Below are 27,719 nucleotides of genomic sequence, written 5' to 3' on the forward strand. Positions count from 1 at the left end.
GGATTCTCCACACTGATATCCATAGTTTGTAGTCCCTCTAACAGTGAATAAGTATTTGCCTTTCTCCACATCCCCTACATCATTTATTGTCAGTTGTTCTGTTGATCTTTATCATTCTGACTAGGGTGAGATGGAATTTCAGAATTGTTTTGATTTACATTTCTGTAATTGCTAGGGATGGTGAACATTTTTTTTTTTTTTTTTTGAGATAGTTCTTAGCCATTTTTTTTCTTATTTTTGGAATTCTCTCTGCTTAGATCCCAGGCCAGTTTTTCAACTGGATTTTTTTTTCTGTTTGTTGAGTTCTTTATATGTTCTAGATATTAATCTTCTGCTAGATGTATAGCTGGCCAAAGATTCACTCCAATGCTGTGAGTTTCCCCTTCACCCAGTTGATTTTTCTTTATCTGTGCAGAGGGTTTTTAGTTTTACGGAGTCCTACTACTAGTCAGCTCTTGACCTAATTCTAGGGCAAATGAAGCCCTGTTCTGAAAGTCCTTTTCTGTAGGGTACTGTGTATGTTTTCTTCTAGCCATTTCAGAGTTTAAGGTTTCACACTTAGGTCTTTGATCCATTTGGAATTAGTTTTTATGCACAGTGATAGTTTGTTCGATGTCATTTGCTGCATGTGGCCATCCAGTTTCCATAGCACCATTTGTTGAAGGTGTTCTCTTTTCCCCAGCTTATGTTTTTGTCATCTTTGTTAAATATTAAATAGCTGTAGTTGTATATACTCCATGTTTGGGTCTTCAATTTTGTTCTGTTTTTGTAACAATACAATAATTTTATTACTATGGCTCCATAATATATCTTAAGATTTGGACTGGTCATCTCTTTGCTCAGAAATATTTTGGCTATCTGGGGTCTTCTTTGGTTCCATATGAATTCTAGAACAGTTTTTTTCTTCTATTTCTTTAAGAATGAGATGGAGGCCGGGCGGTGGTGGCGCACGCCTTTAATCCCAGCACTCGGGAGGCAGAGCCAGGCGGATCTCTGTGAGTTCAAGGCCAGCCTGGTCTCCAAAGCGAGTTCCAGGAAAGGCACAAAGCTACACAGAGAAACTCTGTCTCGAAAAACCAAAAAAAAAAAAAAAAAAGAATGAGATGGAGATTTTGATTGAGATTGCTTGAATCTATAAATAGCTTTTGATAAAGTGGTCATTTTCACAATATTAATTCTAATTATCCATGAGCATGGGATAGCTTTCCATTTTGTGGTATTTTTATCTCTTTCTTCAGAGGTTTAAAGTTTTCATTGTAGAAGTCTTTTGCTTTATTGGTTAGGTTTCTTCTGGATATTTTATTTTCTTTGAGGCTGTTGTGAATGGGAGTATATGCATGATCTCCTTCCCCAAGTGTTTCTTGTTGGTGTGTAGAAAACTCTTGATCAATGCAAGTTGACTGTATCATGCCACATTGCTGAATTTATTGTTTCTAGAAGTTCTCTGGTAGAATTTTTGGGCTCTCTAATGTATAGTAGCGTATCCTCTGCAAATAGGAAGTGTGGCCTCTTTCCCTGTTTGTATCTCTTGCCTTATTGCTCCAGCAATAAGTACTTTGAGCACAATTGAAAAAGAGTGAGAATAGTGGTAATCTCCATCCAGTTCCTGACCTCAGTGGGATTGCTTCAACCTTTTCTCCATTTAGGATGATATTGGGTGTGTTTAGGGGGTACGTTATGTTGAAGTATGTTCTCACTAGCACTACATTTTCTAGGGCTTGACCATGAAGCATGATTGTTTTTGTCAGACTTTTTCTACATATATTGAGATGATCATGTGATTTTTGTCTTTAAGTCTATTTATGTGTTTTGTTTTACTTATTGATTTGCTTATGTTGGACCTTCACTGCATTTCAAGGATAAAGCCAGCTTGGTAATGGTAGATAATCTTTTTTATGTTTGTCTGTATTTTGTTTGCAGTGATTTTATTGAGCATTTTTGAGTCTATATTCATCAAGGATTCTGGCCTGTAGTTTTCTTTGTTGTTGTTGTGTCTTTACCTGGTTTTGGTTTTAGAGTAGTACTGGCTTCATAGAAGGAGTTTGGGAGCCAGCCTCCCTCCCTCCCTCCTTCTCTCTCTCCCTCCCTTCCTAGTTTAAGAAGGATTGGCTAAATTTTTGAAAGTCTGGTAGAATTCTGCAGTGAATCCATCTGGCCTTGGACTTTAGTTAGCTGCAAGACCTTTTATTACTATTTCAGTCTCCTCATTTGTACGAGTCTGTTTAGGTTGTTGACTTCTTGGTTTAATTTTGGTGGTTTGGCTGAATCTAGAAATTCATTGATTTCTTTTACATTTTCCAACTTAATAGAGTCTAGGTTTTTAAAATAGAACCATATGATAATTGAATATCTTTGATGCCTGGTCTAATGTTTTCCTGTTTATTTCTAAGTCTGTTCATTTGGGTCCTCTCTTTGTTTAGTTGGGCTAAGGGTCAGTTAATCTTACTTATCTTTTAAACAACCAGTTGTTAGATCCGTTGATTCTTTGTGGGTTTTTTTTTTCTCTGTTTCCATTTCATTGATTTCTGCTCATTTTTGTTTTTATTTCTTTCTGGTGACTGGATGTGTATATGGTTTGCTCTTATATTTTTCCAGAATTTTTAGTTGGCATCATAAATCATTTATTTGGTTTTTTTTGTTATTTTGATTTTTTTTTTTATGTAAGTCATACATTTCCCTTGTAAGACTGCTTTCAATGTGTCCCAGGGGTTTTGTTGTATTGTTTTCGTTTTCATTTAGTTTTTTTTAAATTTCTTTCTTGATTTCTTATTTGACTCATTCATTATTTAGTAATGAGTTAGTTAATCTCCATGAATTTGTTTGTTTACTTGAGTTCTGTTTAATGTCAATTTTAAGTTTTATTGCATTGTAGTCAGCTAGGACACAAGAAATGATTTCAATCTTTTTGATTTTTTTTAAATCATTTGTTTTGTATTCCATGGTATGGTATATTTTAGAGCTGGTGTATTTAGAGCAGTTTATGTGTGCTGTTGAGTAGAATGTATAATCTTTGGTGTTTGGGTGGAATATTCTGTAGATGTTCTCTAAGTTCATTTGGTGTATGAATCAATTAATTCTAATGTTTCTCTGTTTGTTTGTTTTTTGTCCAGATGACCTACCTGTCTGTTGTAGAAAGTGGGGTGTTGAAATAATCTAATATTAACTGATTGATTTTAATTTGTGCCTTTAAATCCAGTAGTACTTGTTTTATGAAATTGAGTACTTCAGAGTTTGGTGCATATATGTTTAAGATAGTAATGTTTTTGCTAACTGTTCCCTTGATTAGAATGAATAAAGTATCCCTTTTTATCTCTTCTGATTAGATTTAGTTTGAAGTCTTATTTTGTCAGATACTAGGATCCTGACACCTGCTTGCTTTCTGGTCCCATTTGATTAGAGTACTTTTTTCCATTCTTTTACTCTAAGGAGATTCCTTTCTTTAAAGCTAAGATGTGTTTCTTATAGACAGGTGGATTTTTGTTTCTTGATTCTTTCAGTCAGCTTCGGTCTTTTGATGGGAGAGTTTAAACCATTTATATTTAAAGATATTGAAATGTGTGAGTAAATTTTAGTCATTGTGTTGTTGATTTTTGGTAGTGGTGTTTGTATTCTTAGTAGTACTTTGTTTTTAAATAATTATGACTTTGTATTTCTCTCCACAATCTTCCTGCTATACTCATTCCTCTCTTCAGCCCTTAGTGTTGTTTCTTGTATTTTCTTTAGATTTGTTTTGTCAAATATAAATTGATTTAGGCTGTTTATATCTTGAAAAGTCTTTATCCTTCAATTATAGCAGACAATTTTGCTAGGTCTATTAGTTTAGGCTAGCTTTCTTAGCCTTTAGTTCTTGGAATGCCTTGTTCCAGGCTCTCCTGGCTTTCTAAATTTCCATTGAGAAACCAGCTGTTATTCTGATGGATTTTTCTTTATATGTAACTTGCATTGTTTTTGTTTGTTTGCTCGTTTGTTTCTCTTGTAGCTTTCAATCTCTTTGTTACGTATCTGTCGTGTTTTACTGTGATAAGCTGTAGGGATTTTTCTCTTTTGGGATTATCTATTTGGTATTCTCTATGGTTCTTACATCTCTGGATGTGTCTTTTCTTAGTTTAGAGCCGTTTTCTTCTATGATCTTGTTGAGATTCTTCTCCCTCATCTATTCTTGTAATCAAAGATTTGGTATTTTCATGGTGTCTCATATTTTCTATATATTCCTTTTCTGTGATTTTAATTTTTTCATAGTCCTTGACAAAATGATCTATATCCTACTTTTATTTTCAAATCCTGATATTCTATCTTCTGCTTAATTCATTCTACGTGTAAGACTTCCTTTGTATTTTCTAGTTGAGTTACAGGCGTTTTCTAATTCCGCTTCGGTTTGTCTGTCTCCTTATTGAGATCCATTCTGAAGTCTTGGATTGTTTTAGTCATTTCCCTTAGCCTGTTTGTGCTTTCTTGGTCATCGATCAGTTGTTTATTCTCAAGTTCTTTCTCCTAGATTTCATTGTGCTTTTTCTTTGTCTTTTTTTTAACTCCTTGAATTATTTTTTATGAAGTTTATGATGATTATTTTAAATTGTGGGTCCTGGAGTTCACCTCAGAAATTCTCATTGGCAAATATTTCTACAGGAATGGTAGGTTTTGGAGAGAACATACTGGTTTTATTTTCATATTGTTAGTGTTTTTGGAATAAGGTCTGTACATCTGAATTATTATTTAGTTCTTAATCTGATATGGGCAGAACAGGATATGGACAGAACAGGTCACAGCAGAAGAGACTATGTGAAGCAGGTTGAGCCTAGACATTAGAATGGCTTGGGTGGGATGAAGTCAGGTGGACAGAGGGGATTTGACTGGTGTATTAGGATGTGCTTCCTAGTCTATGCTTGGAGTGTGGAACTAGATCTGGCTGTGTAAAAATTTTGGATGTGGCATGGCAGGGCCTATGGGTTGGAGAACAGGTAGGGAGGATCCTGGAAGAAGCCTAGAGATGATTTGTAGTACAAGCAAGAGAGGCCAAACTAGGCTGGGGCAGTGGATATGGGACCTGGGCTAGATCTGACTGGTTGTAAAGAAAGCATGGATGGGGAAGTCAGGAGACTAGCCCTGTAGGAGGTCTCAAAATTCTACATTTTTAACATTACAAATTTCATCTATTTTTTCAGAACCTCATGTGAAATAAATGCAGTTATTCAGCTTAGTACATTTTAGTTACCAAGGGCTATTACCTTCATCACAAATTTGAAAGCCACCCCAAAGAGAACACCTCTCAGTTACTTAGCTTTTCATTTGAAAAACTTATATATAAGCTTGCATATGTTACTTGCTTGTCCATATTTCTTTATTTTTCTGTAAATTATCTGAGACAGTACATTTAGTCTATTTCCATCTACTAGAGCAGTGGTTCTCAACCTTCTTAATGCTGTGACCCTTTAATACACTTCCTCATGTTGTGGTGACCCCCAACCATAAAATTATTTTAGTTGCTACTTCATAAGTGTAATCTTGTACTGTAATGAATTGTGATCTAAATATCTGAGATTCGGGATATCTGATACAAGACCCTTGTGAAAGGATCATTTAATCCCCAAAAGGGCCGCAAACCACAGGTTGAGAACTGCTGCAGTAGAATAAAAGTTTCTCCCGAGAACCAATTTCATGTTCATTGCTGCATCCCTTGGTCTTAGAGCAGTCCCTAAAAATAAGAGAGCTTTGTTTTACTAGAATAAATCTATATAGCAAATTTAAAACTTGAATTTCCTTCTTAGCCATATTTAGAAGTTTTGTTCTTGAAAGTAAATTTTTATAGATATAGTACTAATAAAATTTTAAACAGTTGGGCTTAAGAATATTGCTTCTAAATAATGGTTATAACCATTGGAGAATACAAGAGGCATAAATATTAAAATGTAGATTTTTTTATTATTGCTCAGCATTTTCTTTAATGTATTTACAGCTGAAATAAATATTTAAGAAACTGTTTTTAATCTATATTTAAAATTACATACTCTAATATCAATCATAGGAAAGTAGTGCTTACATTTTTAATAAATATTTAAGTATTTATTATTCATCACTAAAAACATTTCCTCATGTTGAACTGTGTAAGATATTTTTAATTTGACCATTTTTTATCTCTGTAAAGGTATCATTTAATAGCCAGGCATGATAACACTTGACTGAAGTGTAGTTGGAAGGTTTCTCCGGTCCTTCCCAACCCAGGATCTCACAGCCACTTATAAAATAATTACTCAGAGGTTTACATTAATTACCAGTTGCATGGCATATGGCAGGCTTCTTTCTAGCTAGCTGTTATAACTTAAATTAATCCGTTTCTATTCATCTATATTTGGCAAGTATTCCGTGGCTTACTGGTCGGCTGGCATGTTCCTTGGGCAGCAGACTGGTATCTCTTTTTCCCTCTGCCTTTCTTCTTCCTGTCTGAAAAAATAAAAAGAGATAAGTTGTATTGAATTAGATTAAAAATCTTTTTCATATTTTTTTCAACAGTGAATTTTTTGTGTTTTGAAAAATTACTGAAATTTGTGTTCATGTGAGTTTATATTGTTTCCCCTGCAGGCTGTTTAGCAGACATGACCCACAAGCAGAGGAAGCATTAGCAAAGAGGAGAGGAAGGAACAGTCCAAATGGGAATCTCATCCGGATGCTTGTTCTCTTCTTTCTTGAAAGTGAGGTAAGAAGGGTTTTAGTTGACTCTTGTTTCCTTCTGTCACTTGATCTGAGGTAAGCAGTTAGGGTTCAATCCACTACAGTCCTGAAAACAAACGCTTTTCTTGTAAAGTCACCATTATGAATTGCTGCATACTTTGCTTTTTGTGAGAATATACATACATATAGGGGTGTATCAACACTAAATATAGTCTAGTAATTTTAAAGTTTTATACTGTTTCAGAATGCCAGTTCTACATTTTTAACTTTTTCCTTTTTTATGTCTAATTTCTCTCTAGCATCTAAATTATTTTATTAAACAGTTTTAAGAGCTTGGTGGTTCAGTTTTGTTGTGGAGTTTTGCCGAGCACACAAGACCCTAGGTTAAATTCTCTGCATCAAGAATAAAAGTTGTGAACATTGTCAAACTGTTAAAACTATTAATTCTAGCTAGTTTAAGAATCATTAATTATTTTCCATATACTATAGTCTGTTACCAGGCTTTATTTATGTGATTTTTATACTTAGGACTCAAAACATATCTGTTTTTGAAGACATGGTTTTATTTGCTCACTCTACTGTACTTTGATATTTTAATCAGTATTTCCTACTGCTGGCATGATGTTGATTAAAGAATAAGCTAATTATAAGGAGACCCTGAATGAATAAACTATTTAGTTTAGAAATGAATGAAAATAAAAATGCAAAAGAAGTTAAGAAAACTAAAAGTCAAGGCAGACATGGTGGCAAAAACTTCTAATCCAAAGTAAATTAGAGGATGTGTTCAGGCAGATCACAAATTCAAGGCCTGAATAGTCTACGGTGTGAATTCAAGGCCAGCTTGTGCAATTTTGACCCTATCTCAGAATTTTGAAGACAGTACAAAGGGAGCTGGGGATGCGTTCAGCTCAGTGATAAGACCTTTGCCTCATATGTGTCAGGCCCTAGTTTAATACCACAAAAAAATTAAGACTCAATTTTATTTGGAAAATAGAAAATGTCAGAGAAGAAGAGAAACCTAAAAGATTCTATGAATATTCAAATTTGATAGTACTGTAACTGCTCTGTAAAAATGAAAAAAAAAAAAAGAGAAAAATAGACAACCTATGTAAAAACTAAAGTGAAGCCAGGTGGTGGTGGTAGCGGCGCACACCTTTAATGCCAGCACTCGGGAGGCAGAGCCGGGCAGATCTCTGTGAGTTCGAGGCTCACCTGGGCTACCAAGTGAGTTCCAGGAAAGGCACAAAGCTACACAGAGAAACCCTGTCTCAAAAAAAAAACAAAAAAAAATTTAAAAAAAGAAAAAAATACAAAGCAAATAAATAGAATGAGGGACATTAGAACAAAGCAAAAAGTTGTTGTAGGTGGACTTTTCTGTCCTACTGCCAGCTCCCAAATAATCACATGGAGACTTATTAATTATGAAAACTCAGCCAACTAGCTATTTCTTTTTTTTTTTTTTTTTTTTTTTTTTAAAGATTTATTTATTTATTATGTATACAGCATGTATGACCGCAGGCCAGAAGAGGGCACCAGATCTCGTTACAGATGGTTGTGAGCCACCATGTGGTTGCTGGGAATTGAACTCAGGACCTCTGGAAGAGCAGTCAGTGCTCTTAACCTCTGAGCCATCTCTCCAGCCCAACTAGCTATTTCTAACTAGCTCTTATAATTTAAATTAACCCATATCTAACTAGCTCTTATAATTTAAATTAACCCATATCTTTTAATCTATGTTCTTTTATGTGGCTCTGTTACTTTTACTTTGTAAAGCCCATGCTGCTTACTCTGCATTCCTGGCATCTCCTGGTAACTCCACCTTTCTTCCCAGCATTCTCTCTGTCTCTAAAATCCTGCCTAGCTATTGGCCATTTGGCTTTTTATTAAACCAAAGTGACACATATTCACAGTGTACAAAAAATTATTCCACAACAAAATGTCAGTTTCTTCAAATAAGAATAAAGAGCCAGCAGTGGTTAAGAGCACTGGCTGCTCTTCCAAAGGTCCTGAGTTCAATTCCCAGCAACCACATGGTGGCTCACAACCATCTATAATGAGATCTGGGCCCTCTTCTGGCCTGCAGGCATACATGTAGGCAGAACACTGTATACATAATAAATAAATAAATCTTTAAAAAAGAAAAAAGAGCCAGGTGGTGGTGGTACATGCCTTTAATCCCAGTACTCAGGAGGCAGAGACAGGTGGATCTTTGTGAGTTCGAGGCCAGCCTGGTCTACAAAGCAAGTTCCAGGACAGCCAGAGCTATACAAAGAAACCCTGTCTCAAATAACCAAAATAATAATAATAATAATAATAATAATAATAATAATAATAATAATAAACAAAATCAGCAGGAAAGTTGCATTCAAATATGTTAGTAACAGTGTCTTACATACATGACACTATGGTTTATTATTAATAAAATGCCAGTTCTGAACCTCTAGATTGGGACCTTACATTATGCTTTTGAACAAATTCAGGGCTAATGCATATGCTTCTAGTCCACATTTTCTTGAGTAAGGATTTAAAACATTGTTTTATTAACAAGTAAGTTTAGATATGTTACAGAATAAAATGTAAAGTTTTAATTTTAAAATAAAGCAATGTCACCTTGTGATAGCTCTTTTCACTATACCATTAGACTTTAGAGTAGTAGTTCTCGCTGTGCATCATGACCCCTTTGAAGCTGGCCTATCAGATATTTACATTATGATTCATAACAGTAGCAAAACTACAGTTATGAAGTAGCAATGAAATAATTTTAAGGTTGAAAGTCACCACAACATAAGGAACTGTATTAAAGGGTCTCAGCATTAGGAAGATTGGGAATCACTGTTACAAAGAAATAGAAAAAAGAGTATTATTCAATAATTATAAACTATATAAAAAGTAATGCCACCAATGGCTTCAGATATTAGTAGAGATTAGCCATTTAAGTATTAAAGTGTTGAAAAGTTAAGGACTCTAATGGTCTTAGCTAGTTTTACTGTTAACTAAAGGAAAAACTTTGGTTTTCTGAAAGTTCTCAAGAACTTGATTTATTAAGGCATAAAAGTATTTTATTTTAGGCATTTTCATCTTTCATTTAAAATAATTTGTCATGCTTATGTCTGCTGATTTCATAAATTACTAAATCTTTATGCTTGCAAGGGGTACAACAATATAAAAATATATATTCCAGTTTTCACACATGCCATTCTTCACAGCTACCAAAGCCAAGTGCAAATCATATTTAAGGATTTGACCATTCTGATGTCATGTGTTTCACAAGAAATAGCTATTATTTAAACAAAAAAAAAAAACTCTTTTTCTGTTACACGACTGTGCACACTCAGAGCTAACTGTATGTTGAAGCTATGTTCTTTAGTACAGTAAAACTCCCAATACTTTCCTATTTTGAATTCTGTTTTTAAACTTACTTTCTGTAAAACATGTCAATTTGTAAAATTTCGGATAGAATCTCTTGAAATCAGATGAGTTGTAAATCACTTAACTGTGATTAATAGAACTGAGTACAATCCTTTGTTTTATTTAAATGTGAAATAAACTATTAGTAATGTAATTATAAAATGTTGAAAGATTTACTATACAGGTAATATTTATGGTGAAGAATGAGAGATCTACTTAAACTAATTGTTGGTTTTCTGTTGGTATCAAAATGTGACATTTATAAACTCCAGCAACCTTTTGTTAGTAGTTAATTTTAGGTGACAAAATATCCTGTATTTTACATACTTGGCCAGTTGGTAGCAGAAGTATTATTTAAATGTCATGAGTCCAGAGTTTTCTATAGATGGTTTAACAATGGAGTTTGTTATATAAACTAAATTGTATTTCCTACTGACATAATTATTTTCAAGTAGATTTATGCAAATGTGGTTCCCTCTTGTAGTCTTATGGAATAGTCAGAGTAACAGGCACCCATATTATTGATAGACCCAAGAAGTCTCTCCAGTGTATTGGGCATTTCTTGACCTAGAATAATGTTCTTTGAATTCTTGGTTTCTCACTCTCCCTCTTCCTTCCTCCCAAAAAAATAAAGCCTGTTGTCTCTTTGTTTTTTTAATGTGGGCATGTGTGTGGACATCAGAGGACAATCTCAGGTTTTGGTCTTCATCTTCCACCTTGTTTGAAATAGGCTCCTTTGTTGATCTTGCTATTTATGTCATGCTAGATAGCCTGTAAGTTTACAGGGTTCTGTTCTCTCAGTCTTTCATATCCTGTGAGTGTCAGGGTTACATGTGCACTAACACAAGCTTTTTTGTGGCTTCTGGGAATTGTAATTCAGGTCCCCAGACTTGTAGGAAAAGCACTTTATGTAGATGTAACCGTCTTATTAAATAAGAAACACAGAACCAATGCAGAGAAGAAAGCCAAGAGGTCAGAGCTAAGAGCAAAAACCTTACCCTTCCTTCTGTGGTGGTCCTACCTCTCCAAAAGAGAGCTACTTCCTGTATTAAAGTCTTTATATAGACTTTCTTGTAGCTAGCGTTTTTCCTGCCTGGCCCACAGTCAGGACAAATCTCTATCACCTGCCAGTCCCACAGCCGCTCAGACCCAACCAAGTAAACACAGAGACTTATATTGCTTACAAACTGTATGGCCATGGCAGGCTTCTTGCTAACTGTTCTTATAGCTTAAATTAATCCATTCCCATTAATCTATACCTTGCCACATGGCTTGTGGCTTACCGGCATCTTCACATGCTGTTTGTCATCGTGGCGGCTGGCAGTGTCTCTCTGACTCAGCCTTCCACTTCCCAGCTTTATTCTCTTCCTTGTCCCGCCTAATCTTCCTCCTGCCTGACTACTGGCCAATCAGTGTTTTATTTACCAACCAATCAGCAACACACTTGACATACAGACTATCCCACAGCACCTTTTGTTCTGCCTTCTCATTGGTTGTAAACCCAACCACATGACTGCCTCGTCACTGCCTGTCTGTACAGACCTCCAGGTCTTCTATGGTTGGTATTGAGATTAGAGGCGTGTATATCCAATGCTGGCTGTATCCCTGAATACACACAGACTTACCTAGCTCTGCCTACCAAGTGCTGGGATTACAAGTGTAAACCACCACCGCCCGGCTTTCCTATGGCTTGCTAATAGCTCTGACCCCCACCCCGCGTAACTTTATTTATTAACATACAAATAACACTTTAATACAAATAAAATATCACCATAACTTTATCCATTGATGACCTCTTCAACTCATATTCAGGTTTCATAAAATTAACTAATGACTAATGATCTCTTTTAGCAAGATCAAAGACACAGTATTGGAATGTTTAGAAATTGTAAGGAGTTGTAATTCTTAGTTATATTATATACACAATCCTTTAACGTCGACCAGAGGTTAAGAAGCAGACAAATCTTTAAATAAAACATTGGAAGCAAATTTGAAGCTACTTAAAGATGAATCAGAACATACCTGAACTATTATAAAAATCTCCAGGAATTTGAGGTTGTTTCACCAAATGTACAAGTTTAGAAGAAATTCTATAAAATAAAATCTAATTTTATCTTTCAATATAAAATGCACCAGTATATAAATAGGATTTAACATATAATGTCAATTTAGTTATAACATCTATTTATAATAAATTTTCAAATATCCATCTTGCTGTATAGTAACTGTTCATTAAAGTTATTTGATTTTTTTTGTTTGTATAATTCTTGAAGAGTATAAAAACAGTTTTTCTATTACATGATTATATAAAAGGTAACACCAATAACCATGTTTTAGAAAATTATTTTTCTTATAATTTTAAAGTTACCTACCTTTTTTTAATTCTGAGAGCTTACTTGCTGCTGCTGCTTTATAACAATTATTTAAAATGCCTCCAAGTCCTTCGTAGAGCTTCATCTTTGACTCATAATAGAAGATCCTTGCTATCCTTACCTTTCTTAGAACTTTTTCACCCAAACATTGTTTTATGGTAGTTCAAATTAATTTGAAATCAAGTTCTGTAGTTGTCACATGTCTAAAGACAAAATATGCTAAACATTATATCAAGCCGATCCCTGACTGACAATGTAGCTGTAGCTTACTGATATTGATGAATTTGAAACTTAATCAGAAAATGAGCTGATACATAATCTTGCTCTTTTAATATACTCATTAAATTTTTAACCCATGATTTTCTGATATACTCACTAAAATTTGTAATGACTAATTATTGGTTTTAATAGAATGCACTTATTTTCTCATTGTCAGATATTGTATTAAATACCTGACTTAAGTAGCTTAAAGAAGGAAGAAGGCTGTTTTGGCTCATGATTTGAGATCTAGTCCATTGTGGCAGAGTCCATGACAGCAGGAGAATGGGGCAGCTGCTAACATGGCATCTGATGTCAGGAAGCAGAAAGATACTATGGTAGTACTCGGCTTGCTTTTTAATTTTTACCTTTGTATTCAGTCTAACTCCCAGTCCATAGGATGGTTCTTTCTTCCTCAGTTAAACTTCTCTAAATAAAGTTCCTCAATGACACAGTCTTACCTGTCTCCCAGGTAATTTCAAATCCACTCAGTTTGACTGTGAAGATTATCTTGTTTTTTGTTTTTGTTTATTTTACTCTTTGCTCTTTGGGGGCCCACCACCCAGCTCCCAAATAAATACACAGAGGCTTATGCTTACTAATGGATGCCGAGCCTTAATTTGGCTTATTTCTAGTCAGCTTTTCTTAACTTAAATTATCTCATCTACCTTTGCCTCTGGGCTTTTTCCTTTCTCTATTTCTGTGTATCTTTTCTTCCTTTCTTATTTTGTGTCTGACTGGCTGGGTGGCTAGGTGGATATCCCCCAACATCCTCTTCTCTCTTCTCCTTTTCTTGCCTTTCTCCCTCCTCCTTTTTTTCTCCTATTTATTCCCTACCTGGCAGCCCCACCTATCCGTCTCCTGTCTAGCTAGTGGCCATTCAGCTCTTTACTAGTCCAATCAGGTATTTGGGGCAGGCAAAGTAACACAGCTTCATAGAGTTAAACAAATGCAACATAAAAGAATGTAACACATCTTTGCATTATTAAACAAATATTCCACAGCATAAACAAATGTAACACATCTTAAATTAATATTCTACAAGATTATCTATCATGCCACCCCTTGTTAATGTGACACCCGAATACATCACTTTTAAGCCATAATATTCCACCTCAAGCTCTCAAATTTTTATATCTGTCTCATAATGCAAAAATACATTCGGTCCAACTTCAAAAGTCCCCATAATAGTCAATAGTCTGAATGCTCTTTACAAGTCCAAGATCTTTTCTGAGAGTCAAGACAAAATTAACTTATGAGCCTTTATAAAATAAAGCAAATTATATATTTGCAACATTCAAAGGCAAAAAATAAGCATTTCTGTTCTAAGAGGTAGGAATATTGGTATAACAAGTAAAGATCAGACCAAAACAGAACAATGCAGTAACCAAACCTTGTGCTCAGTGTCTGGCAACTGTGTTACATCACCCAAGTTCTCACAGACTTAAGTAGCCTACTCCTCTATATTTTTGCTTTGTGTAACACATTTGCCCTCTCCACTGGGCTAGTACTACTTGTGCCTCAAGCTTTTGTTGACACAGTTTGCATGCTCCTGGCATCTCTGACATTTTAAAGTCTCTATTGCAACTTGAACTTCACCACAGCTTCAAAAGATGGCCTCCTTGCAGGGACTCTTACCCTTCCACACATTACCTAGGGTCAGAGCCTTTATGAATCCTTACTAGAAACCTCCATGCCCTTGTAAGTATTACATTTTTTTTTGTATTTGCTATACTAGCACCATGTGGATGATGTTGCCAAGGTCTCCTGACAGCTGGAGATATCATCTGGTCCCCTTCTACCATTGCTGCAGTGGTAGCAGCTTAGCAGTGGTAGCCTTAGCAGCTAAGCATATGTAAACACTTCATTAGGCAGTTGTTTTCAGGCATGTAACCCTTTGACCAGCATTTTCCTTCAAATGAATTTGCATTTTTACAAGCTAACCTTTTAGTGGGTTAGATATGGCTTTCAGAATACCTTTCCTGTTGTCTCAGTATGCTAATCACTTTGTTAAAGTAGTTTTCTCCACACAAGCCTTGTCTTGAGCTTTAAACTTGATTTTTCTCTCCTCCCCAAAACTACTTTTTTCTGTCTTCTCTCTCCATAGATCTGGCAAAGACTATTGAGCAGTAACTTGTACCATAACCTGATATTATGCTGTATCAAATCCAGTCAAATTAACAATAAAGACTACTACAGCACTGTACTGTATCATCATCTCTTTACAGTCAGAAAGATGAGTAAATTATCAAATTTACTCTACTACAATAAGAATATTGATTAATATAAACAAAATTTGTGATAAGAATGGTGACAGTATACCAGAGCTAAATGATAAAGCATGGAAAAGAAAATCATCTATAAGAATGCTGATTCTGCGGCTGGAGAGATGGCTTATAGAGATCATGTGCTGCTCTTCTAGAGTACCCAGGTTCAATTTCCAGCATCCATATGGTGGCTCACAACCATCTGTAACTCCAGTTCCAGAGTATCATACATCTTCTAGCCTCCCAGGGCACTAGGCATACATGTGGTACATATAAATACATATAGGCAAAACACTCAAATATTTTTAAAATAATTTATTTAATTTTATTTTATGTGCATTAGTGTGAGGGTGTCAGATCTCCTGGAACTGGAGTTACAGACAGTTGTGAGCTGCCATGTGGGTGCTGGGAATTGAACCTGGGTCCTCTAGAATAGTAGCCAGTGCTCTTAACCACTGAGCCATCTCTCGAGCCCTCAAATATTTTTAAAATTTTTTTTAAAGAATACTGATGTTAATAGAATTATACTAGTTAAAAGAATTGAAATATGTCTTCAATTCCAGCTAAATTAGTTAAGTTAAAGGGTCATTACCAGTTTCCAGATGGATAAAGACTGTAAAAGCAATAAAATATAAATGAGAAAAGAGCAACACAGCACTTTAACACTAAGTGATTTACATCCTCATGAGCAAAAATAGAACATTCCTTTATTAACTAAGACTTTGCTCAAAAAATATACACTAAGGATCAGGGCAGCAGAGACTGTTGAATATATAACATACATAGTAATTAAATAGCTGCCATGTTTACCACTTTAGAACTGCTGGTCCAGGGCATTTAGGATATATACAGTGTGTCTTAGAAATAAAGTTAATGCTCAGGTACTTTATGTCCACCCGGGGGACAGAGAATTATTTGCTTACAAATGTATATCACTAACAGAAATTCTGTGTGATTACAGATTCTCCTCTTTTCATTTTCTCTGTCATCTGAGGAAGTCAGGGTCTTAAAATTAAGCTTACTGGCATGAACTGACAAGAGTATCTGAAGCTTGAAAAAGAAACATAAAAACAGTATATTAATGAAAAAACATAATTCATATCCCAAAGTATGAGAAGAGAATTTTATGAAAGAGGAAGAGAGCTTAAACTAGAATTCAAACATTTAAGAAGCAAAAGTTCAAGTATGAGAGAAAATGAATAGTCAGCAAGTACAAATTTACAGTTTTGCTGTATTGTCTAACAGGAACTCTGTAGAGAGTGCAACAGTGGAGTTATCAAAGGATATGTTTTCTAACTACGAACTCTATATTGCAAATCATTGAGAATGTTTTTTAGCAAAATGAAATTTAAATATAATAAAAGAAGAACAGGAATGTAGGAATCTTTGGTAACTAAGTAAAGTTTTGAGGCTAAGCTTATAAAGTCTGACTAATATTTAATACAAAACTGTAGAAGCATAATATTCTAATTAAAGAAGTAAAATGTGCATGCAGCAAGCCTAGTAATAGAAAAACACATAAAAAATAAACTGAATGAAAAGTACAATATTCAGACCTAGAGAAAGAATTGTGGTGAGAAGGAACCCATTATACATATCACCCTGTCCAGGCTCTCTGGCTGCCATTGCCTCCCTGTTCTTGCCTCTAGTGCTTGTTAGATCCAGAATCATGACTAATTTCAAGTACTCCACAGCTAATTAAAAAGGGGAAAATCTTTGAATTAAAAGCCAAACTCAGCTAGGCGTAGAGGCATATGCCTTTAATCTCAGCACTCAGGAGGCAGAGGCAGGCAAGTCTCTGGGGTTCAAGGTCAGCTTGGTCTACCTAGTGAGTTCCAGAACAGCCAGAGATACATAGTGAGATCCTGTCTCAAGCTCCTCCTGTAACCCCCACCAAAAAAAAAAAAAAAAAAAAAAGAAAAAAAGAAAAAAGAAAGAAAAAAAACTCAAAGGAGAAAGTGATTGGCACTGACAGTCAAGAAGATGTTAGCTTTCTCTAGATATAGTGTATGTAGACTGACAACCTGGAGCAAAGGGTTTGGGTACCTCTATTTAATGAACTATGCCAAAAGCCATCCAGACATGACCATCATGGCTGTCAACAGATTTCTCAAGATCTAAGTCCTATGATCTTAGTCTTGGCACCAAGATAAACAATATTACAGAATATCTCTCTGAATCCTTCCAAAAGTGCTTAAAGAACAAAGATCCCTATGTTCAGAAAATGACAGCAATCTATGTAGCAAAACTTTATGCTATCAATGAACAATGGAAATGGAAATGGAAAATCAGGGACTTCTGTATTTTCTATGGAATCTCTTAGCAAATTCAAATCCAGTAATGATGACTAATACTGTAGCATCATTGTCTGAGATCAGTTGAGTCTTAGCCAATCAGCAACTTAGTCACTCTGAAACAACAAAATATCTGTTAGCTTCTCACTTTTTTGAATGAGTGCACTGAATGGATCCAGATTTTCATACTTGATAGACTATCAAATTACAGCCCTAAAGGTGACCTGGAAAATCAGTATCTTGCTGCAAGCCACAAGAATATATTACAGAGATTCAGCTGTATATAATACAGCTATACCTGGAAAGATCAAGGAATTTTTCTAGAGGAAAGTCATTTATCAGGGAATATTTGATGTTATTCCTCTTTTAAGATATATCTGGCCAGGCGGTGGTGGCACACGCCTTTAATCCCAGCACTCGGGAGGCAGAGAGGCAGGCCGGAGGCAGAGGCAGGCGAATCTTTGTGAGTTCAAGGCCAGCCTGGTCTACAGAGCGAGATCCAGGAAAGGTGCAAAGCTACACAGAGAAACCTTGTCTCGAAAAACTTAAAAAAAAAAAAAAAAAAAAAGATATATCTGTCTTCTGCTATGAAATTCTTGTGCGCTCATACACTAGGCTATATGGCAAACAGTATAAACTTCTCAGACCTACTACTGATCTACTAGGTAACATCCCTACAGAGCCTAGAAGACAGGTAGACTGTATATGCATAGTTTTGTTTCTTGTGCAAATAAAGCTCAGACTTTCCTTCCCCAGACTGGCCAAATGGCATTCCAGAGCATTTGACTCAGAACAAAGGATTTTTGCATATCCAGGTGCATGGAAGGGGAGGCAGATTTCCTGGTCAGAGAGTTGGGTGACCAGAGGAAAGGAGAATAAGGCAGAGTTTCTGTAGATGGTAGGGCAGTCTCACATGGTTAGAGAGAAAGGAACAAGGCAGATCTTTTGTAGAGAATAAGGATTGATTCAGGTCAAGAGAGTAGAAAGAGAAAAAATGAGTATGGACGGAGCAACTGAAGATGAAGATGAGATTGAAGGCGTAGGAGCTTACTAAAACTGAGAGGACAGAAAAAGAAGGGACAGAGAGGAACTGAGTGTCAGGACAGAACTGAAGCTGTGTAGATAGAAGTTTGTTATAGAGAAATAAAGTAAACAGACATAAGAAACTAAAGTACATAGATTCTTTTACCTCAGATAACCCCACACAAGACATTGCATCTTCCCCAGGACTCTGGGAGAAATCTTCTCAGGGCAGGCCCCTGGGAAAATTCCAATAGTATCTGTGAGGAAGTAAGTCCTGGACAATCATGCCGACTCAGCAGTGGTGCTTTTGAGCAGTAGACATTCTAAAGAAGTTTCTGAAATTGTCACCCAAAGACTCCCAAATACTATAATATGCTACTGAAGAAGTATCCCTTCCACTTGTCACCATGCTATCTAGAAATCCATAATACTGCCCTGAGGAATAACAACCTAATTTTCCAGAGAAGGCCTAAAATGTTGAAGGGGAAGGAAAGGGAAAAAAAAAAAAAAAACCAAAGTCTTTTTTGTGAAGTACAAGGATCCTATCTATGTTAAAATAGAGAAGTTAAACATCATGATTGCTCTTACATCTCAAGCAAACATTGCTCAGGTTCTGGCAGAGCTGAAGGAATATAATACACCTGAGGTAGATGTTGATCTTTTCCAAAGCTGTTCAGGCCATTGGACAATATGACATCAGCAGAACACCCGTGTAAGCAAATTGCTTGATCTAATTCAGACCAAAGTAAATTAAGTTATCCAATTGGTAGTTGTCATCAGGAATATATTCTGCAAGTACAGCAAGCATGAGATTATCATTGCCATTCTGAGAACTTGGACTCCATGGATGACCCCAGTTCTTAAGCAGCCATGAATTATAGGAGATTATACTGAAAGAATCAGTAATGCAGATGAGTTTCTAGAGAGCTTCCTTGCGGGTTGAGGGGTGGAGGTCCTGAAAGTACCCAGGTACAGCCCACTCTATTTATGACCTTAGTGAAGCTGTTTCTCAAGAAACTATCAGAAATGGAGGAGCTGTTCCAATAGGTCCTAAGCTTGTACACACAGTATTTTGATAATCCTGACCTTGAAAATAAGGGTTATATTGTCACCTTTCAGCTCACCTGTGACAGCCAAAGAAGTAGTCTCTGAGAAAACATTGATCTCACACGGAGACAGACCTCTTTAGGCCAGTCCTTCTCGATGAGCTAATCTGCCACATTGATTCCTTGGCCTCTGTGTGCCATAAACCTCCAAATGCTTTTGCAGAAGGGAGTCATGGCATGCATTGCAAACATAGCTCATTCATCATGAGAGCACTGGTGCAGGTGGCAGCCCTGTTGGTACTGCCACTGCAACCACCTGGAACAGCCTTAGGTCATCCCCTCTCAAGGTGATCTGGGAGGTCTTTTAAATCTTGACCCGGGTCCCTCAGTTAATGTATCAGAGGTGTCCTGTATGCAGACAGGAGCTCTAGATCATTTTAGGGAGGAGGACTGGATAGTCTGGTAGGTAATTCTTCATTCCATCAACTAGTGCCTGCAAACTTTGCTCCTTCACCTACTGCTGTTATCCACAGTGAATCAAATGGCAAGTTTAAACTTTCCACAGGGTAGGAATGATACCTGGTGGGTATGTGGCTCTTAAGTCAGTCTGGTTACCTGTAAAAAAACGCTAAAGCCTTGGCAATTTAGGTGACTTTTACTCACCACGGACACATCTATATGGAAACAAATTTCACCAGTAAAGGTCCTCATCATGTGACAGACTTTGCAGTACAATTTAATAAGAACAGCTTTGATATCATCCCAAGCATTTTTTTGGGCCATGATACTCTACCGTTGCCAAACCAGAGCATTTATGTTCCTGCTTCTTGGGACCTTGAGCTCTGTCATGAAGATAGAACCTCTGAATAACTTGCAGGTGCCTGCTTAAAACAGTGTTGATGTCTTCTGTTTCAACTGCCTCATCCCACTCAATGTGCTTTTTATAGATTCTATAATATAGAAGATAGCAAAATGGAGCTTCAGGTCTTCTTTACAACATACAAGGACATTCTCAAGAAAATGAACTCCAGTTTCAAATTAAGGAATGTTACTTGGATGCCTACACTGTTTCCAGCAAGTTACAAAACAGTTTTTATTCTGTTACTAAAAGGAATGTGAAAGGGCATTTGGATTTTGGCTAAACTATATATTCAGCCCCAGTTATACACTATCCCTGAAGTGTGGAGCTGCTAAAGTCTCAGTTCATCTATGAGCTCAATTATAGCATTTTAAAAGACATAAACTGGTCCAGCCACCTTGCAATCAGTGCAAACCAAGAGCTCTTAACTGCAAAAAATTCTATTTTCATATAGAACCTGAACTCAAATTCTGCAACACCCAGACACACACCTAGTGACCAGTCTCTACCCTGTGCTGACTTTAGTGTTTGCCCTGTTGGATAGCTTAGCTTCCTGTGAACATTTGTAACCACTATTTCAGTCCCTTTGGCCTCTGTTGCTCTGTCTTCACATACAGCTTCTCCATACTATGCCATTGGTTTGTTTTTTCTACTCTCTCCTTTGAGTGTAGTTTGATATTTTGTAATTGAAAGCTCATTTCAAAAGCAGAAAAAAGGCAACAAATACTTAAGGGAAGTGTTACTGGAGGGTGGGGGAGAAAATGAATATTTCTTCCATTGGTTATGCCGGAGAATATAAACGGACTAGCATGACCTATTAAAAAAATTGTCCTTTGAAGTTGCAGTAAAGAAAATTAAAACAGCTGAATGCTACTTAAAAACATATCTTAGAATATCACAGAATGTTTAAAAACAATGGCCTACATAACAAGTACTTAGAAAAAAGGCAAGGATGGAATCATGAAAGTTACATCGGAATTAAAGACCAGTAGCATTAAAGGAAACAGAAAGACATGGCTTCTGTTTTTAAAAGTTATAATCTACTGGATATAGCCCTTCTCTACAGCAATATACATGTACTTACTCAAGCATAAGAATATATTTAGTCAGCTTGGGTTTTTATAGTGGTAATCTGAGTACCATTATACATTTTGAAGTATACAATTCAGTGGCATTAAGTACCTATCACATTGCTGTGCTGTTGTCTTTGCCAACAGTTTTAAAATATCCAGAACTGTTTCAAAATCTTCCCTAACCAAAACTGTACCTACTCAACAAGTTTTTTCCTTACCATAGGTTTAATGGTGATATTTCAGTACTTTTGTTTTCCTGGGTTTTTTTTATCTTTAACACCAAGTTGTATATGATTTGTTCTTGTCACTTTAGGGATTAGATTAGTGATGACTAAGGAATAGTTTCTTTAATATGGGTGACTAAAAAGTTTAAAGATGTCCCATTACAAGCCCCCTCAGCGAAAATGCTAATTAGTATTACCTCCTCTGGTTTTGACAATTCATTGAGAGGTGGAGGTGTTGGGGTGTGTCCACCCGCCCTCACATGCATACATGTGTGAATGTGGTTTTTCTAAGGTATTTCTGGAGTCAATGTGTAAGATTTTAAATGCAGTAGAAATAAAGTAGAAAATTAAATTAAAAGAAGACAGAACAATACACACAGATCATCCAGATTTACAACATTAATTAGTTAATGAGGAGAAAAAACACATAGTTTAAATGTCAGCTGTGCCTAGATATTGGTAGATAACCAGTAAATCTGGAAAGATGATCCACACTTTAAGGGATACCACTACTGATGAGGAAACAAGTACAAGCATAAATAACAAAGAACAGTTAAGGATTGGAAAGGTAGCTTAGTAGAAATCTTGCCTAATATGCACAATGCCCTGGGTTCAATTCCCCGCATTAAAATAATATTTACCCTTTATGTGTGCTTTTCTATTTGGCTTCATTTTTTAAATTTTTCTGTCAGTGAATCAAATTAGTTTAAGAACTTAAAATGAGTTGTGATCTATAATTTATAAAATATAATCCCAAGTGTTAACTAGCTAGATATCACTAGCCTCAAAAGTTGAAGATCTTTTTCTCCATGAGTAAACTGGGGGTAAGGGGTAAGCAATGGAGGGTAGAGGATGGGGAATGAGAACATAAGGGAATGGGATGGTTGAGCTGGAACAGGGATGGAGTGGGAAAGCAATGAGAGAGATAACATTATGGAGGGAGATATCATGGGGATAGAGAGAAACCTGGTGCTAGGGAAGTTGCCAAAAATCCCCAAGGATGACCCCAGCTTGGACTACTAGACATCCTGGAGAGGGTGCCTGAACTGAACTGGCTTGCCCCAGTGATCAGATAGATTGGTGAATACCCTAACTGTCATCACAGAGCTTTTCTCCAGTGACTGATGGAGGAAGGTGCAGAGATCCACAGCCAAACAGAGTTCCAGGAGTCCAGTCAAAGAGAGAGAGGAGGGATGCTATGAACAAGTGCATCAGGATCATGATGGGGAAACCTGCAGAGACGACCAAACCAAACTAGTGGGAACTCATGAAAGTTGGATCGATGGCTGTGGAGCCTGCATGGGACTGGACTAGGCCCTCTGCATGGCGAGACAATTGTGTGGCTTGATCTGCTTTGGGGGCCCCCTGGCAGTAGAATCAGAATCCATCCCTGGTGCATGAGGGGACTTTTTGGAGCCCACTACCTATGATGGGACACCTCATGCAACCTTGAGGCAGGAGAAAGGGCTTGGACTTGCCTCTACTGGATATGCCTCCCCATGGGAGGCCTTGCCTTCTTGTGGGAGGGAGTGGGGGGTGTTTTGGGGGGGGGGGTAGGAGAAGGGAATAGGGGGATCTTTGATTGGTGTATAAAATGAATGAAAAAATTTTCTTAAAAAAAAAGTTGAAGATCTTTCATACAAGGGTGGGAAAGTATTGTTATTATTATTATTATTATTAGCATCTGGACCAGTGTCAGCATCTTTACATGTCTACCTGAAGAGCTTTTAAAGAGTACAATATTCTTTAAGGTTTAATGATGAGCCGTGGAAGAGAGTTTGTGTTTGAAGTGTAGGTAAGGGGCTTACGTATGTTTTAGCAAGAGAATCATGACAATAGAAAATAGTGAGATGAGAGGTGCATTGAGTTAAACTCAAATGAGAAGAGGAAAGAGGAAATAAGAGAGACTTTTAAATTTGTTACCTTAACTAAGATGACAAGATCTGCCAGTATTTCAAATGGAATTCTGGAAAAAAAAATTATTTCCTTTTTAAAAAGAAAAACAGAGGCCTGGGAAGATAATATAGTACCTTCCATTTAAACATGAGAAGAGGAGAATCCTTATGTACTTATTCAGTAGCCAGTTAGCCTGGCTTGTGTGATAGTGAAAAGAGACTGTCTCTAGCAAGGTGGATGGTGAGGTCTGGCGCACCAAGTCCTATGACCTCCACAGGTATGCCATATACCGGCCAGGTGGAACCCAAGAAACCTTCCGACTATACACACACATATATATATATATCAGGTTTTTATTTTTGTTTTGAATGGCTTAGAACTGTTGAGACCAAGCCATTTTAATTGATGAAAATGATTTAACTCACAATATTATTAGTAGTTCTCTTATTAAATACTTTGGTCACATTCAATTTGTTAATTTTAGTTACATGAACATGCAGCCTACTTGGTGGACAGTCTGTGGGAGAGCTCTCAAGAACTGTTGAAAGATTGGGAATGTATGACAGAGTTGCTATTAGAAGAACCTGTTCAAGGAGAGGAAGGTATAGTATTTTGACAAGTCTATTTTCATTTTGTTTTATTTTCGTTGATAAATGTAACATCATCTGTGTAAACATGCCATGTGTCTTTTTAAATAGAACAACTTAATTCCTACAATAGTAAGAATTTCTTGTTTACACCTTTCCATATTAACACAGTTAATATGATGCACAAGGTGTTTGCAAAGTCCATGTGTTATATAATAAGTCTTTTGTTTGCTGACTTCAGACACAAAATACGCTTAATGTTTAATTTTTTCAAAAGTAAATCTTTTTTCTTGTATTTTTCTGTAAGCCTGGAAAAGGTCTATGAAACAAAAACTATTCTGTCCTCCTCTTCTCTTTCTTCCTTTGTTTATTTTTTTTCCTATCAGTTCAGAGACTTGAGCTTAAGATTTTGCCCTTTGACATATTGTTCCCATTTTTGGGCAAATTTTTAGAAATTTATCATACATAAACACATATGTATTAGTGATACTTTACTGCAGCATTTTCATGTCTATCAAACACTTGGAAATATTTGATTAGATTATAAGCACATGGACTAAATTGTACTTTATAAATTATTTGATAAGTTAAAATGTCTATATGTGAGCTGAGTGTGGTGGCACATGCCTTTAATCCCAGCACTCAGGAGGCAGAGGCAGGTGGATCTCTGAGTTCAAGGCCAGCCTGATCTACAGAGCAAGTTCCAGGAAACCCTGTCTCAAAAAACAAAAACAAAAACAAAACTATATGTGTATATTGACTGGAAATATATTAAAATATATTGTTAACCTCTTAAATATATGACAATCTTTTATTTATGGAAAATCAAAGAAAATTTTGTTTTTTGTTTTTTTCAAGACATGGTTTCTCTGTGTTGTTTTGGTGCCTGTAGTGGATCTCGCTCTGTAGACCAGACTGGCCTCGAACTCACAGAGATCTGTCTGGCTCTGCCTCCTGAGTGCTGGGATTAAAGGCGTGCATCACCACCACCCTGCCAAAGAAAATTTTTAAGATTTGAAATTATGTAGAAGAGAATACAGTAAAATTTTATCATTGCCTTACTTAAAAGTAAGGAATTAAAAGAAACTAGGTGTTAGAAAAGACGAGAGTGCTTACTTCATGTGCTTTGTTTGTTTGGCTAATGATGGAACCACTTATTACTAAAATAGAGGGAGGGAAATGTCAAAACTAGAGTCCACCTTAACTCTCCATAATAAGTAATAATGTTTGCAGTTTTTAATAAATCATTGTGTTAATTTAGGATATGATTATGAAGCCACTCACACTCATATTTTGTTCATTTCAGCAATGTCAGACCGTCAAGAGAGTGCTCTTATAGAGCTAATGGTTTGTACAATTCGCCAAGCAGCTGAGGCACATCCTCCCGTGGGAAGGGGTACCGGCAAGAGAGTAAGTTTTCAGTCAGTAAAAAGTCTACAGCAAACTTATAAATGCAATTACCTGTCTAGACTGTTTTGACACTTTACTGGTGTTTGTATCCCTAAACATAGGATTTTTTTACAAATAATACATGCATGGCATGGTGCTTCATCTTTGTGTCTTACCTGCTTGACCCAAGTTCTAAAAATATCTTTCCTTCCTGTTCTCTCTCTAGTATTTGTGCCTGCTTCTACTGTAGTATTTTAACAGTGTAATTACAAGCTCGGGATGGCGGGAGGGGGGCTGGAAAGATGATTTGATGGTTAAGAGCACCGGCTCCTCTTCCAGAGAACCCAAGTTTGATTTCTCACACCCAGTGCTCACAACTTTGTGTAACTCTAGTTTCCAGGCATCTGATACCTTCTGGCGTTCGTGGGCACCAGGCATGCACGTGCTGTACTGACATACTTGCAGGGAAAACACCTTTACACATAAAATAATATTAATACTTATTTATTTCATTTTTTGACACAGGATCTCTATTATGTAGCTCTGTGTATCATGGGTCTCACTGTATAGACTTGGTTGGCCTCAACTCTCAGAGATCTTCCTGCTTCTGCCTCTGCTAGGTTAAAGGCATGCACTAACAGGCCTGGCCGATATTTTTTTTTTTTTAAGTATTTAAGGGCTCAAGAGGCAGACTGCAATATTTGTAACCTCTTCTATGTAGCAGCTATCTAATCTTTGGATAGGTGAATATTTGTGTATCTGTAGTTTCCTTATCAGTAATAAGTGGCTAATAATATATTTAGCAAGTATTTAATAAGTGTTTAATAGGAAGTATTTAGCAAGTATTTAATGAAGAACTTTCTTGATATGAAAGACATAAGCAAATCCTTTTGCAATAACAAGTGTAAAACTAAAAATTGTGTCACAAATATCCACCTGATAAAGTTGGTGGGCATGGAGAAGCGTGCTTGTAATCCTATCCCTTACTCTTGGGTACTAAAATAGGGCTTTGAGACCAGCCAGGACCATGTTTATGAGACCCTGCCTTAACTTTTAAAAAAGGATAAAGTTACAGGTAAATGCAGCAAGAGTTTTTTCGTAGTATCCCACCCCAGGTTTATGCCATACAGCCAATACCTCCCCCTCCTCTCAATCTTTATGAATAAGATGTATAGTTTTATCGGAGTGGTACTGACTACAAAAACAGGCAGCTTTCCTGTCAGAATGGATTCAGTGTAGACAAATGGCAAGTCATAGCTTTGTTAACTCAAGTGGCACACTTGGTAGAAATATACAGGGAAACCACAATTTTGATAATTGGAGATTAATCCAAGAAACAAACAGCAGTAAAGGAGAAAAGTTCCATATATATTCTTCTATATATTCACTGGAGGTATATTCTCCATTGACCTAGTGATTTGCTTCCTCCAACTAGACCCCACTTTCTAAAGTTTTTATCATCTCCAAATAGTCACAGCACATGGGAGACTTGTTAAGTCATTACTACACGAGCTTTTGAGGGAGACATTTAAGATACAAACCACTTGGTTATAGAGAAAACATTGAACATGAAATTAGGAGATTCATCTTAAATAACTGAGAGAAAATGTTGAAAAAAGTGAATAAACAGATCCATAGAAATGTGTAAAACATCAAATGAAACAATTCGTGTAATAAAAGTTCCAAAGAGGAAAAATATTTAAATTTTTGGGTGGTTGTTTGTGGCCTGAGTCTCACTTTGTAGCCCTGACTGGACTTGAACTCACAGAGACCTGCCTGCCTCTGCCTGCCAAGTGCTGGGAGTGCTGGGAGTAAAGGCATGCTCCACCGTGCCCAACCCCTAAGAAAAATATTTGGGAGAATAATTGCCAGAAACTTCCCAACTTTGATTTAAAAAGCATCAAAATTGATTCACAATTCTAAACAGAAGTTTAGCAAAACTCAAGCCTAATAAACACAAAAATACCACACCTTTTAAGCCTAGTAAAATTAAAATGTATTAGTTTATAGGTAACAAAAGAGCTCTTGTAAACTTTTTCAACAGTCATATCACTGGCAGTAAAGGAACAATAGTAAAATTAGAATACTACTATTCTGTCACGCAAATAAAACAAGGAATCTAGGCAACAAGTACTAATAGCCTATAACTGCCTGAAACATTGATGGGGAATTTCATAATGAATTAAATAACTTGAACTGATTAAACTTAACAACACTGAAAATAAGACTGCTACATCTGAAATATTCTTGAGCCTAGGTGTGGGCAAGGGAGAGTTTTAATGTAAACAAGATAACTACCAGTTTTCAAGAAACATAGCAGCACCCATGTCAGTCAGCTCAAAAAACAATCTGTAACT

At 36.4% G+C, this 27,719-nt stretch overlaps 1 protein-coding gene and 1 pseudogene across 3 annotated transcripts in view; both read left to right on the forward strand.

The window, feature by feature from the left end:
• Positions 1-27,719, forward strand: part of Stag1 (STAG1 cohesin complex component) — a 322,421-nt gene that overhangs the window by 229,079 nt on the left and 65,623 nt on the right. For all 3 annotated transcript variants that reach the window (XM_059268454.1, XM_059268455.1, XM_059268456.1), the window contains 3 exons: positions 6,577-6,691; positions 23,871-23,988; positions 25,280-25,383. In XM_059268454.1, the coding sequence (XP_059124437.1) occupies positions 6,577-6,691; positions 23,871-23,988; positions 25,280-25,383 (337 nt within the window). The remainder of the gene's footprint in view (positions 1-6,576; positions 6,692-23,870; positions 23,989-25,279; positions 25,384-27,719) is intronic.
• Positions 16,981-17,733, forward strand: LOC131915317 (AP-2 complex subunit beta-like; annotated as a pseudogene).

The sequence above is a fragment of the Peromyscus eremicus genome, chromosome 7 (genome assembly GCF_949786415.1).
Source record: "Peromyscus eremicus chromosome 7, PerEre_H2_v1, whole genome shotgun sequence".
NCBI classification, from domain to species: domain Eukaryota; kingdom Metazoa; phylum Chordata; class Mammalia; order Rodentia; family Cricetidae; genus Peromyscus; species Peromyscus eremicus.